Below are 14686 nucleotides of genomic sequence, written 5' to 3'. Positions count from 1 at the left end.
TCCTGAAGGTGCTGACTCTCACTGGGGGACAGTTCCTGACGGTTCTGACTCTCACTGGGAGACAGTTCCTGACGGTGCTGACTCTCACTGGGGGACAGTTCCTGAAGGTGCTGACTCTCACTGCGGGACAGTTCTCTCTTTGACTATCAGCTTGTACATTGTGACTCTCCTGTCTGTCTCTCTCTGCTGTGTAGGGGGAATATGCTGCCCAGTATAACCATAGATCACATTCGGAGATGCATTTTTGATTCCAAGACTGATCTTTTCTGTCCTATCTTCCACCTTGGGAATGTTATTGCTGACGCTGGTGAAAGTCTTACAGCACTAACACGGAAGGTTGGTATTGATATGGACTCTTTTCCACCGTCCCTGTGACATGACCTTTCACCTTTTACCTTGATTGACCTCATCGCATGACAACATGGGTCTCTAATCTCCTCAGAATCGTGCCTCCGGGCATTTCATGTTTCTGTGGGATCACCCTCGCTTCCCCAAATTCCATGCAACCATCTGCCTTTTTACTCAATCGCCCCCTCATGGGGAAAGGCCCTCATCCTGGGATTCTGTCCACTGAACCTTCATGCCGCTCCCTCCAGGGCAGCTCTGTTGTTCCTCGGGTAAAGGGAATAGAACTGTACACACTGGCACTGTGGCCGCACCAGTCATACAATCCCTACAGAAAAGGAGAAGGCTAGTCAGCCCATCGGGTCTGCACCCACCCTCTGAGCACCCTACCTCGGACCACTCCCCCGCCCCACTTCCATAACCCCACCTAACCTACACATCTTTGGACACTAAGGGACAATTTAACACGGCCAATCCACCTAACCTGTGTGGTTATGTGCATCAATGTAAATGTATGTAGGCTAGCTAGACACTAGAGGGAGCACCAGAAACATCACACACACACACTCAACCAATAGGTCAGTTAGATAGTACACGACCAATAGACATTCACGATACACAAGGAATGACACGACCACAGGGGGGCATTACACCAACCCATATATAAAGGACACCATACACATGATCTGCCTCTTTCCAGTGCAGACAGTCAGTGAGTACTGACACAGGGTTGATTCAATATTACACCCACCACGTGGATTGCAGCAACTGGTTAATCAGTCTGGGTAGCTTAGTAGGATTAGCAGTAGTGTCGAACCCGAGCAATAGAAGTGTAAATAGTTTAATAAACGTGTTGAAGTTATCTCCACGTCTGAACCTTCCTTTGTCAAGTGCACCACAAGGAAGCCGCTTACAAGAACATAAGAACATAAGAACTAGGAGCAGGAGTCGGCCATCTGGCCCCTCGAGCCTGCTCCACCATTCAATGAGATCATGGCTGATCTTTTGTGGACTCAGCTCCACTTTCCGGCCCGAACACCATAACCCTTAATCCCTTTATTCTTCAAAAAACTATCTATCTTTATCTTAAAAACATTTAATGAAGGAGCCTCTACTGCTTCACTGGGCAAGGAATCCCACAGATTCACAACCCTTTGGGTGAAGAAGTTCCTCCTAAACTCAGTCCTAAATCTAAACAGTGGTGTCACGTTTGCTAATTTCCAATCCGCCGGGACCACCCCAGAGTCCAGTGAATTTTGCTAAATTATCACTAGTGCATTTGCAATTTCCCTAGCCATCTCTTTTACCACTCTGGGATGCATTCCATCAGGGCCAGGAGACTTGTCTACCTTTAGCCCCATTAGCTTGCCCATCACTACCTCCTTGGTGATATCAATCCTCTCAAGGTCCTCACCTGTCATAGCCTCATTTCCATCAGTCACTGGCATGTTATTTGTGTCTTCCACTGTGAAGACCGACCCAAAAAACCTGTTCAGTTCCTCAGCCATTTCCTCATCTCCCATTATTAAATCTCCCTTCTCATCCTCTAAAGGACCAATATTTACCTTAGCCACTCTTTTGTTTTGTATATTTGTAGAAACTTTTACTGTCTGTTTTTATATTCTGAGCAAGTTTACTCTCATAATCTATCTTACTCTTCTTTACAGCTTTTTTAGGAGATTTCTGTTGCCCCCTAAAGATTTCCCAGTCCCCTAGTCTCCCACTAATCTTTGCTACTTTGCATGGTTTTTCCTTCAATTTGATACTCTCCCTTATTTCCTTAGATATCCACAGTCGAGAGGGGGCAAAACTTGACCTCGTCTTGGGAAATAAGGAAGGGCAAGTGACAGAAGTGTTAGTGAGGGAACACTTTGGGCCAAGTGACCATAACTCCATTAGTTTTAAGATAGCTATGGAGAATGATAGGTCTGGCCCAAGAGTTAAAATTCTTAATTGGGACAATGCCAATTTTGATGGTATCAGACAGGAACTTTCAGAGGTAGATTGGGGGAGACTGTTGGCAGGCAAAGGGACGGCTGGTAAATGGGAGGCTTTTAAAAATGTGTTAACCAGGGTGCAGGGTAAGCACATTCCCTTTAGAGTGAAGGGCAAGGCTGGTAGAAGTAGGGAACCCTGGATGACTCGAGATATTGAGACTCTGGTCAAAAAGAAGAAGGAGGCATATGACGTACATAAACAACTGGGATCAAGTGGATCCCTTGAAGAGTATAGAGATTGTCGAAATAGAGTTAAGAGGGAAATCAGGAGAGCAAAAAGGGGACATGAAATTGCTTTGGCAAATAATGCAAGGGAGAATCCAAAGAGCTTCTACAGATACATAAAGGGAAAAAGAGCAACTAGGGACAGAGTAGGGCCTATTAAGGATCAACAAGAACATCTATGTGCAGAGCCACAAGAGTTGGGTGAGATCCTGAATGAATATTTCTCATCGGCATTCACGGTGGAGAAAGGCATGGATGTTAGGAAACGAAGGGAAATAAATAGTGATGTCTTGAGAAGTGTGCATATTACAGAGGAGGAGGTGCTGGAAGTCTTAAAGCGCATCAAGGTAGATAAATCCCCGGGACCTGATGAAATGTATCCCAGGATGTTGTGGGAGGCTAGGGAGGAAATTGCGGGTCCCCTAACAGAGATATTTGAATCATCGGCAGCCACAGGTGAGGTGCCTGAAGATTGGAGAGTGGCGAATGTTGTGCCCTTGTTTAAGAAGGGCAGCAGGGAAAAGCCTGGGAACTACAGACCGGTGAGCCTAACGTCTGTAGTAGGTAAGTTGCTAGAAGGTATTCTGAGAGACAGGATCTACAAGCATTTAGAGAGGCAAGGACTGATTCGGGGCAGTCAGCATGGCTTTGTGCGTGGAAAATCATGTCTCACAAATTTGATTGAGTTTTTTGAGGGGGTGACCAAGAAGGTAGATGAGGGCAGTGCAGTAGACGTTGTCTACATGGACTTTAGCAACGCCTTTGACAAGGTACCGCATGGTAGGTTGTTGCAGAAGGTTAAAGCTCACGGGATCCAGGGTAAGGTTGCCAATTGGATTCAAAATTGGCTGGACGACAGAAGACAAAGGGTGGTTGTAGAGGGTTGTTTTTCAAACTGGAGGCCTGTGACCAGTGGTGTGCCTCAGGGATCGGTGCTGGGTCCACTGTTATTTGTGATTTATATTAATGATTTGGATGAGAATTTAGGAGGCATGGTTAGTAAGTTTGCAGATGACACCAAGATTGGTGGCACAGTGGATAGTGAAGAAGGTTATCTAGGATTGCAACGGGATCTTGATCAATTAGGCCAGTGGGCCGACGAATGGCAGATGGAGTTTAATTTAGATAAATGTGAGGTGATGCATTTTGGCAGATCGAATCAGGCCAGGACCTACTCAGTTAATGGTATGGCGTTGGGGAGAGTTATAGAACAAAGAGATCTAGGAGTACAGGTTCATAGCTCCTTGAAGGTGGAGTCGCAGGTGGACAGGGTGGTGAAGAAGGCATTCGGCATGCTTGGTTTCATTGGTCAGAACATTGAATACAGGAGTTGGGACGTCTTGTTGAAGTTGTACAAGACATTGGTACGGCCACACTTGGAATACTGTGTGCAGTTCTGGTCACCCTATTATAGAAAGGATATTATTAAACTAGAAAGAGTGCAGAAAAGATTTACTAGGATGTTGCCGGGACTTGATGGTTTGAGTTATAAGGAGAGGCTGGATAGACTGTGACTTTTTTCCCTGGAGCGTAGGAGGCTTAGGGGTGATCTTATAGAGGTCTATAAAATAATGAGGGGCATAGATAAGGTAGAGAGTCAACATCTTTTCCCAAAGGTAGGGGAGTCTAAAACTAGAGGGCATAGGTTTAAGGTGAGAGGGGAGAGATTCAGAAGGGCCCAGAGGGGCAATTTCTTCACTCAGAGGGTAGTGAGTGTCTGGAATGGGCTGCCAGAGGTAGTAGTAGAGGCGGGTACAATTGTGTCTTTTAAAAAGCATTTAGATAGTTACATGGGTAAGATGGGTATAGAGGGTTATGGGCCAAGTGCGGGCAACTGGGACTAGCTTAATGGTAAAAACTGGGCGGCATGGACTGGTTGGGCCAAAGGGCCTGTTTCCATGCTGTAAACTTCTATGATTCTATGATTATCCCTCTTTCTACCGTTATTCCTTTTTGTTGGTATAAACCTTTGCTGAGCACTGTGAAAAATCGCTTGGAAGGTTCTCCACTGTTCCTCAACTGTTTCACCATAAAGTCTTTGCTCCCAGTCTACCTTAGCTAGTTCTTCTCTCATCCCATTGTACTCTCTTTTGTTTAAGCACAAAACACTAGTGCTTGATTTTACCTTCTCACCCTCCATCTGTATTTTAAATTCCACCATATTGTGATCGCTCCTTCCGAGAGGATCCCTATGTTACACCTACAACATAACAAATCAACCTACACATCTTTGGACACTAAGCGACAATTTAACACGGCCAATCCACCTAACCTGTACATCTTTGGACACTAAGGGACAATTTAACACGGCCAATCCACCTAACCTGTACATCTTTGGACACTAAGGGACAATTTAACACGGCCAATCCACCTAACCTGTACATCTTTGGACACTAAGGGACAATTTAACACGGCCAATCCACCTAACCTGTACACCTTTGGACACTAAGGGACAATTTAACACGGCCAATCCACCTAACCTGTACATCTTTGGACACTAAGGGACAATTTAAAACGGCCAATCCACCTAACCTGTACATCTTTGGACACTAAGGGACAATTTAACACGGCCAATCCACCTAACCTGTACATCTTTGGACACTAAGGGACAATTTAACACGGCCAATCCACCTAACCTGTACATCTTTGGACACTAAGGGACAATTTATCACGGCCAATCCACCTAACCTGTACATCTTTGGACACTAAGGGACAATTTAACATGGCCAATCCACCTAACCTGTACATCTTTGGATACTAAGGGACAATTTATCACGGCCAATCCACCTAACCTGTACATCTTTGGACACTAAGGGACAATTTAACACGGCCAATCCACCTAACCTGTACACCTTTGGACACTAAGGGACAATTTAACACGGCCAATCCACCTAACCTGTACACCTTTGGACACTAAGGGACAATTTAACACGGCCAATCCACCTAACCTGTACATCTTTGGACACTAAGGGACAATTTAACACGGCCAATCCACCTAACCTGTACATCTTTGGACACGAAGGGACAATTTAACACGGCCAATCCACCTAACCTGTACATCTTTGGACACTAAGGGACAATTTATCACGGCCAATCCACCTAACCTGTACATCTTTGGACACTAAGGGGCAATTTAACACGGCCAATCCACCTAACCTGTGCATCTTTGGATACTAAGGGACAATTTAACACGGCCAATCCACCTAACCTGCACATCTTTGGACACTAAGCGACAATTTAACACGGCCAATCCACCTAACCTGCGCATCTTTGGACTGTGGGAGGAAACCGGAGCACCCGGAGGAAACCCACGCAGACACGAGGAGAACGTGCAGGCTCTGCACAGACAGTGACCCAGCAGGGAATCGAACCTGGGACCCTGGAGCAGTGCTATACACTGCACCATCACGCCACCCCATTGCCCATAGGATTGTAACAAGCCTTGTTAACTGCATCTCTTTGCAATGAAAGTGACTTGCCATTGACTGTCCTCAGAGCTGTGTGTAGCTGGAGGTTAACCTTGTGTGTGTCTAATTGTTCCCTTCCCTTCTCTGCAGGGTGGTGTGTTAGGGATCCGGATTGAGTGGAAATGTAACTTGGACTGGTCGGCAGATCACTGCGTTCCACGTTATACCTTCCACCGTTTGGACAAAGTATCTCAGACCAACAACGTATCGCAAGGATATAATTTCAGGTTTGGAAAGGGAGGCAGAACCTTGAGCCCAGCAAGTGGGAGAGCAGAGTCCACGGGTGCTATACAAATTCCACACCTTCCACCCACACTCCTGTCAGAATCTTCATCCATCTCCCATCCCGAATTACCCCTCGAAGAGGTGGGGGTGAGCTGCCTTCTTGAACTGCTGCAGTCCCTGAGGTGTAGGTACACCCACTGTGCTGTGAGGGAGGAAGTTTCAGGCTGTTGCCCCGGCGACAGTGAAGGAACGACCAATATATTTCCCAGTCAGGATGCTGAGTGACTCTGAGGGGAGACTCCAGGTGGGGGGGTTCCCAGGTATCTGCTGCTCTTGCCCTTCTAGATGGTACAAAGAACAAAGAAATGTACAGCACAGGAACAGGCCCTTCGGCCCTCCAAGCCCGTGCCGACCATGCTGCCCGACTAAACTACAATCTTCGACACTTCCTGGGTCCGTATCCCTCTATTCCCATCCTATTCATGTATTTGTCAAGATGCCCCTTAAATGTCACTATCGTCCCTGCTTCCACCACCTCCTCCGGTAGCGAGTTCCAGGCACCCACTACCCTCTGCGTAAAAAACTTGCCCTGTACATCTACTCTAAACCTTGCCCCTCTCACCTTAAACCTATGGCCCCTAGTAATTGACCCCTCTACCCTGGGGAAAAGCCTCTGACTATCCACTCTGTCTATGCCCCTCAGATAATTTTGTAGACCTCTATCAGGTCGCCCCTCAACCTCCGTCTTTCCAGTAAGAACAAACCGAGTTTATTCAACCGCTCCTCACAGCTAATGCCCTCCATACCAGGCAACATTCTGGTAAATCTCTTCTGCACCCTCTCTAAAGCCTCCACATCCTTCTGGTAGTGTGGCGACCAGAATTGAACACTATACTCCAAGTGTGGCCTAACTAAGGTTCTATACAGCTGCAACATGACTTGCCAATTCTTATACTCAATGCCCCGGCCAATGAAGACAAGCATGTCTTGGAATGGTCGTGGGTTTGGAAGGTGCTGCCTGAGGAACCTCGGTGAGTTGCTGCGGGGCATCTTGTAGATGGGACACACGGCTGACACTGTGCGTCGGGGGGGGGAGGGTGAATGTTTGTGGAAGGGGAGCGATCAAGCGGGGCTGCATTGTCCTGGATGGTGTCGAGCTTCTCGAGTGTTGTTGGAGCTGCGCTCATCCAGGCAAGTGGAGAGTGTTCCCTCACACTCCTGACTTGTGCCTTGTCGATGGGGGACAGGCTTTGGGGGGGGGTCAGGGGGTGAGTTCCTCTCCGCAGGATTCCCAGCCTCTGATAAATTGAAATTCCCCAATAGTCCTTCCGATCATTCGGCCAGAGTTTGGGATGAGTATTCCAGTGATGTTACCAAAATGCCACTCTAACCCTCTGATGTCCAGTGTGTATATAGATATTCCGCAGATTCACCCAATCTGAATATTAACATGCGACTGTTCAATTTTCTCAGGTACGCCAGGTTCTACCGGAATAGCAGTGGAACGGAATATCGGACATTACTGAAAGCTTACGGGATCCGCATTGACATCACGGTTTATGGACAGGTACACAGTTTTTACATCAAAACCGTCCCGTTCATTCCCAAAATCCCCATCGAAGACCACCGCACTATTTACCCCCACCAACTATTGAAGACCATCCGTCCAGGGGTATGGGGAGAGTGTGGGGGTTGGGTCCAGGGGTATGGGGAGAGTGTGGGGGTTGGGGTCAGGGGAATGGGGAGAGTGCGGGGGTTGGGTCCAGGGGTATGGGGAGAGTGTGGGGGTTGGGGTCAGGGGAATGGGGAGAGTGTGGGGGTTGGGTCCAGGGGTATGGGGAGAGGTCGGGGGTTGGGTCCAGGGGTATGGGGAGAGTGCGGGGTTTGAGGTCCAGGGGAATGGGGCGTGCACGGTAGGGGCAGCACGGTAGCCTTGTGGATAACACAATTGCTTCACAGCTCCAGGGTCCCAGGTTCGATTCCGGCTTGGGTCACTGTCTGTGCGGAGTCTGCACGTCCTCCCCGTGTGTGCGTGGGTTTCCTCCGGGTGCTCCGGTTTCCTCCCACAGTCCAAAGATGTGCAGGTTAGGTGGATTGGCCATGATACATTGCCCTTAGTGTCCAAAATTGCCCTTGGTGTTGGGTTGGGTTACTGGGTTATGGGGATAGGGTGGAGGTGTTGACCTTGGGTACGGTGCTCTTTCCAAGAGCCGGTGCAGACTCGATGGGCCGAATGGCCTCCTTCTGCACTGTAAATTCTGTTCTGTAAATTCTGTGTGGGGGTTGGGTCCAGGGGTATGGGGAGAGTGTGGGGGTTGGGGTCCAGGGGAATGGGGAGAGTGTGGGGGTTGGGGTCCAGGGGAATGGGGCGAGTGTGGGGGTTGGGTTCCAGGGGAATGGGGAGAGTGCGGGGGTTGGGGTCCAGGGGAATGGGGAGAGTGCGGGGGTTGGGTGCAGGGGTATGGGGAGAGTGTGGGGGTTGGGTCCAGGGGAATGGGGCGAGTGTGGGGGTTAAGGCCAAGGGGAATGGGGTGAGTGTGGGGGTTGGAGTCCAGGGGAATGGGGCAAGTGTGGGGGTTGGGGTCCACGGGAATGGGGAGAGTGCGGGGGATGGGTGCAGGGGAATGGGGCGAGTGTGGGGGTTGGGGTCCAGGGGAATGGAGAGAGTGTGGGGGTTAGGTCCAGGGGTATGGGGAGAGTGTGGGGGTTGGGTCCAGGGGTATGGGGAGAGTGCGGGGGTTGGGTCCAGGGGAATGGGGCGAATGTGGGGGTTGGGTCCAGGGGTATGGGGAGAGTGCGGGGGTTGGTTCCAGGGGTATGGGTAGAGTGTGGGGGTTGGGTCCAGGAGTATGGTGAGAGTGTGGGGGTTTGGTCCAGGGGAATGGGGAGAGTGTGGGGGTTAGGTCCAGGGGTATGGGGAGAGTGTGGGGGTTGGGTCCAGGGGTATGGGGAGAGTGCGGGGGTTGAGGTCCAGGGGAATGGGGCGAATGTGGGGGTTGGGTCCAGGGGTATGGGGAGAGTGCGGGGGTTGGTTCCAGGGGTATGGGTAGAGTGTGGGGGTTGGGTCCAGGAGTATGGGGAGAGTGTGGGGGTTGGCTCCAGGGGAATGGGGACGGGGTGGGGGTTGTGTCCAGGGGAATGGGGAGAGTGTGGGGGTTGTGTCCAGGGGAATGGGGAGAGTGTGGGGGTTTGGTCCAGGGGAATAGGGAGAGTGCGGGGGTTGGGGTCCAGGGGAATGGGGCGAGTGTGGGGGTTGGGTCCGGGGAATGGGGCGAGTGTGGGGGTTGGGTCCAGGGGAATGGGGCGAGTGTGGGGGTTGGGTCCAGGGGTATGGGGAGAGTGTGGGGGTTGGGGTCCAGTGGAATGGGGAGAGTGTGAGGAGTGGTCCATGGGTATGGGGGGAGTTAGGGGGTTGGGGTCCAGGGGTATGGGGAGAGTGTGGGGGTTGAGTCCAGGGGTATGGGGAAAGTGTGGGGGTTGGGTCCAGGGGAATGGGGAGAGTGTGGTGGTTGGGTCCAGGGGAATGGCGAGAGTGTGGGGGTTGGGTCCAGGGGTATGGGGAGAGTGCGGGGGTTGGGTCCAGGGGAATGGGGAGAGTGTGGGGGTTGGGTCCAGGGGTATGGGGAGAGTGTGGGGGTTGGGTCCAGAGGTTTGGGGAGAGTGTGGGGGTTGGGTCCAGGGGTATGGGGAGAGGTCGGGGGTTGGGTCCAGGGGAATGGGGAGAGTGTGGGGGTTGGGGCCAGGGGAATGGGGCGAGTATGGGGGTTGGGTCCAGGGGAATGGGGAGAGTGTGGGGGTTGGGTCCAGCGGTATGGGGAGAGTGTGGGGGTTGGGGTCCAGGGGAATGGGGAGAGTGTGGGGGTTGGGTCCAGGGGTATGGGGAGAGGTCGGGGGTTGGGTCCAGGGGAATGGGGAGAGTGTGGGGGTTGGGTCCAGGGGAATGGGGAGAGTGTGGGGGTTGGGTCCAGGGGAATGGGGAGAGTGTGGGGGTTGGGTCCAGGGGTATGGGGGGAGTTAGGGGGTTGGGGTCCAGGGGTATGGAGAGAGTGTGGGGGTTGAGTCCAGGGGTATGGGGAGAGTGTGGGGGTTGGGTCCAGGGGAATGGGGAGAGTGTGGTGGTTGGGTCCAGGGGAATGGCGAGAGTGTGGGGGTTGGGTCCAGGGGTATGGGGAGAGTGCGGGGGTTGGGTCCAGGGGAATGGGGAGAGTGTGGGGGTTGGGTCCAGGGGTATGGGGAGAGTGTGGGGGTTGGGTCCAGAGGTTTGGGGAGAGTGTGGGGGTTGGGTCCAGGGGTATGGGGAGAGTGCGGGGGTTGGGGTCAGTGGAATGGGGAGAGTGTGGGGGTTAGGGTCCAGGGGAATGGGGAGAGTGCGGGGGTTGGGTCCAGGGGAATGGGGAGAGTGTGGGGGTTGGGGTCAGTGGAATGGGGAGAGTGTGGGGGTTGGGTCCAGGGGTATGGGGAGAGTGCGGGGGTTGGGTCCAGGGGTATGGGCAGAGTGTGGGGGTTGGGTCCAGGGGAATGGGGAGAGTGTGGGGGTTGGGTCCAGGGGTATGGGGAGAGTGTGGGGGTTGGGTCCAGGGGTATGGGCAGAGTGTGGGGGTTGGGTCCAGGGGTATGGGGAGAGTGTGGGGGTTGGGTCCAGGGGAATGGGGAGAGTGTGGGTGTTGGGGTCCAGGGGAATGGGGAGAGTGTGGTGGTTGGGGTCCAGGGGAATGGGGAGAGTGTGGGGGTTGGGTCCAGGGGAATGGGGAGAGTGTGGGGGTTGGGTCCAGGGGAATGGGGAGAGTGTGGGGGTTGGGTCCAGGGGAATGGGGAGAGTGTGGGGGTTGGGTCCAGGGGTATGGGGGGAGTTAGGGGGTTGGGGTCCAGGGGTATGGGGAGAGTGTGGGGGTTGAGTCCAGGGGTATGGGGAGAGTGTGGGGGTTGGGTCCAGGGGAATGGGGAGAGTGTGGTGGTTGGGTCCAGGGGAATGGCGAGAGTGTGGGGGTTGGGTCCAGGGGTATGGGGAGAGTGCGGGGGTTGGGTCCAGGGGAATGGGGAGAGTGTGGGGGTTGGGTCCAGGGGTATGGGGAGAGTGTGGGGGTTGGGTCCAGAGGTTTGGGGAGAGTGTGGGGGTTGGGTCCAGGGGTATGGGGAGAGTGCGGGGGTTGGGGTCAGTGGAATGGGGAGAGTGTGGGGGTTAGGGTCCAGGGGAATGGGGAGAGTGCGGGGGTTGGGTCCAGGGGAATGGGGAGAGTGTGGGGGTTGGGGTCAGTGGAATGGGGAGAGTGTGGGGGTTGGGTCCAGGGGTATGGGGAGAGTGCGGGGGTTGGGTCCAGGGGTATGGGCAGAGTGTGGGGGTTGGGTCCAGGGGAATGGGGAGAGTGTGGGGGTTGGGTCCAGGGGTATGGGGAGAGTGTGGGGGTTGGGTCCAGGGGTATGGGCAGAGTGTGGGGGTAGGGTCCAGGGGTATGGGGAGAGTGTGGGGGTTGGGTCCAGGGGAATGGGGAGAGTGTGGGGGTTGGGGTCCAGGGGAATGGGGAGAGTGTGGTGGTTGGGGTCCAGGGGAATGGGGAGAGTGTGGGGGTTGGGTCCAGGGGAATGGGGAGAGTGTGGGGGTTGGGTCCAGGGGAATGGGGAGAGTGTGGGGGTTGGGTCCAGGGGTATGGGGAGAGTGTGGGGGTTGGGTCCGGGGTATGGGGAGAGTGTGGTGGTTGGGGTCCAGGGGAATGGGGAGAGTGTGGGGGTTGGGTCCAGGGGAATGGGGAGAGTGTGGGGGTTGGGTCCAGAGGTTTGGGGAGAGTGTGGGGGTTGGGTCCAGGGGTATGGGGAGAGTGTGGGGGTTGGGTCCAGGGGTATGGGGAGAGTGCGGGGATTGGGTCCAGAGGTTTGGGGAGAGGGTGGGGGTTGGGTCCAGGGGAATGGGGAGAGTGTGGGGGTTGGGTCCAGGGGTATGGGGAGAGTGTGGGGGTCGGGGTCCAGGGGAATGGGGAGAGTGTGGGGGTTGGGTCCAGGGGAATGGGGAGAGTGTGGGGGTTGGGTCCAGGGGAATGGGGAGAGTGTGGGGGTTGGGTCCAGGGGTATGGGGAGAGTGTGGGGGTTGGGTCCAGGGGTATGGGGAGAGTGTGGGGGTTGGGTCCAGGGGAATGGGGAGAGTGTGGGGGTTGGGTCCAGGGGAATGGGGAGAGTGTGGGGGTTGGGTCCAGTGTTAGAGGGAGAGTGTGGGGGTTGGGTCCAGGGGAATGGGGAGAGTGTGGGGGTTGAGTCCAGGGGCATAGGGAGAGTGTGGGGATTGGGTCCAGGGGAATGGGGAGAGTGTGGGGGTTGGGTCCAGGGGTATGGGGAGAGTGTGGGGGTTGGGTCTAGGGGTATGGGGAGAGTGTGGGGGTTGAGTCCAGGGGAATGGGGAGAGTGTGGGGGTTGGGTCCAGGGGAATGGGGAGAGTGTGGGGGTTGGGTCCAGGGGTATGGGGAGAGTGTGGGGGTTGAGTCCAGGGGAATGGGGAGAGTGCGGGGGTTGGGGTCCAGGGGAATGGGGAGAGTGTGGGGGTTGGGTCCAGGGGAATGGGGAGAGTGCGGCGGTTGGGGTCCAGGGGAATGGGGAGAGTGTGGGGGTTGGGGTCCAGGGGAATGGGGAGAGTGCGGGGGTTGGGTCCAGGGGAATGGGGAGAGTGTGGGCATTGGGTCCAGGGGTTTGGGGAGAGTGTGGGGGTTGGGGACCAGGGGAATGGGGAGAGTGTGGGCATTGGGTCCAGGGGAATGGGGAGAGTGTGGGGGTTGGGTCCAGGGGTATGGGGAGAGTGTGGGGGTTGGGTTCTAGGGGAATGGGGAGAGTGTGGGGGTTGGGTGCTGGGGTATGGGGAGAGTGTGGGGGTTGGGTCCAGGGGAATGGGGAGAGTGCGGGGGTTGGGTCCAGGGGAATGGGGCGAGTGTGGGGGTTGGGGTCCAGGGGAATGGGGAGAGTGTGGGGGTTGGGGTCCAGGGGAATGGGGAGAGTATGGGTTTGGGGTCCAGGGGAATGGGGAGAGTGTGGGCATTGGGTCCAGGGGTTTGGGGAGAGTGTGGGGGTTGGGGTCCAGGGGAATTGGGCGAGTGTGGGGCTTGGGTCCAGGGGTATGGGGAGAGTGTGGGGGTTGGGGTCAGTGGAATGGGGAGAGTGTGGGGGTTGGGTCCAGGGGAATGGGGAGAGTGTGGGGGTTGGGTCCAGGGGTATGGGGGGAGTTAGGGGGTTGGGGTCCAGGGGTATGGGGAGAGTGTGGGGGTTGAGTCCAGGGGTATGGGGAGAGTGTGGGGGTTGGGTCCAGGGGAATGGGGAGAGTGTGGTGGTTGGGTCCAGGGGAATGGCGAGAGTGTGGGGGTTGGGTCCAGGGGTATGGGGAGAGTGCGGGGGTTGGGTCCAGGGGAATGGGGAGAGTGTGGGGGTTGGGTCCAGGGGTATGGGGAGAGTGTGGGGGTTGGGTCCAGAGGTTTGGGGAGAGTGTGGGGGTTGGGTCCAGGGGTATGGGGAGAGTGCGGGGGTTGGGGTCAGTGGAATGGGGAGAGTGTGGGGGTTAGGATCCAGGGGAATGGGGAGAGTGCGGGGGTTGGGTCCAGGGGAATGGGGAGAGTGTGGGGGTTGGGGTCAGTGGAATGGGGAGAGTGTGGGGGTTGCGTCCAGGGGTATGGGGAGAGTGCGGGGGTTGGGTCCAGGGGTATGGGCAGAGTGTGGGGGTTGGGTCCAGGGGAATGGGGAGAGTGTGGGGGTTGGGTCCAGGGGTATGGGGAGAGTGTGGGGGTTGGGTCCAGGGGTATGGGCAGAGTGTGGGGGTTGGGTCCAGGGGTATGGGGAGAGTGTGGGGATTGGGTCCAGGGGAATGGGGAGAGTGTGGGGGTTGGGGTCCAGGGGAATGGGGAGAGTGTGGTGGTTGGGGTCCAGGGGAATGGGGAGAGTGTGGGGGTTGGGTCCAGGGGAATGGGGAGAGTGTGGGGGTTGGGTCCAGGGGAATGGGGAGAGTGTGGGGGTTGGGTCCAGGGGTATGGGGAGAGTGTGGGGGTTGGGTCCGGGGTATGGGGAGAGTGTGGTGGTTGGGGTCCAGGGGAATGGGGAGAGTGTGGGGGTTGGGTCCAGGGGAATGGGGAGAGTGCGGGGATTGGGTCCAGGGGTATGGGGAGAGTGCGGGGATTGGGTCCAGAGGTTTGGGGAGAGGGTGGGGGTTGGGTCCAGGGGTATGGGGAGAGTGTGGGGGTTGGGTCCAGGGGAATGGGGAGAGTGTGGGGGTTGGGTCCAGAGGTTTGGGAAGAGTGTGGGGGTTGGGTCCAGGGGTATGGGGAGAGTGTGGGGGTTGGGTCCAGGGGTATGGGGAGAGTGCGGGGATTGGGTCCAGAGGTTTGGGGAGAGGGTGGGGGTTGGGTCCAGGGGAATGGGGAGAGTGTGGGGGTTGGGTCCAGGGGTATGGGGAGAGTGTGGGGG

The 14686-nt window shown here is 55.2% G+C and overlaps 1 protein-coding gene across 1 annotated transcript in view; it reads left to right on the top strand.

Moving 5' to 3' along the window:
* Nucleotides 1–14686, top strand: part of LOC140410092 (P2X purinoceptor 3-like) — a 234590-nt gene that overhangs the window by 178983 nt on the left and 40921 nt on the right. Inside the window, exons 7-9 of the mRNA XM_072498029.1 lie at nucleotides 195–336; nucleotides 6125–6261; nucleotides 7733–7826. Of these exons, the coding sequence (XP_072354130.1) occupies nucleotides 195–336; nucleotides 6125–6261; nucleotides 7733–7826 (373 nt within the window). The remainder of the gene's footprint in view (nucleotides 1–194; nucleotides 337–6124; nucleotides 6262–7732; nucleotides 7827–14686) is intronic.

The sequence above is a fragment of the Scyliorhinus torazame genome, chromosome 4, assembly GCF_047496885.1.
Source record: "Scyliorhinus torazame isolate Kashiwa2021f chromosome 4, sScyTor2.1, whole genome shotgun sequence".
Classification (NCBI taxonomy): Eukaryota; Metazoa; Chordata; class Chondrichthyes; order Carcharhiniformes; family Scyliorhinidae; genus Scyliorhinus; species Scyliorhinus torazame.
Note: the sequence above shows the minus strand (reverse complement) of the source record. Positions and strands in the feature narration are given on the sequence as shown.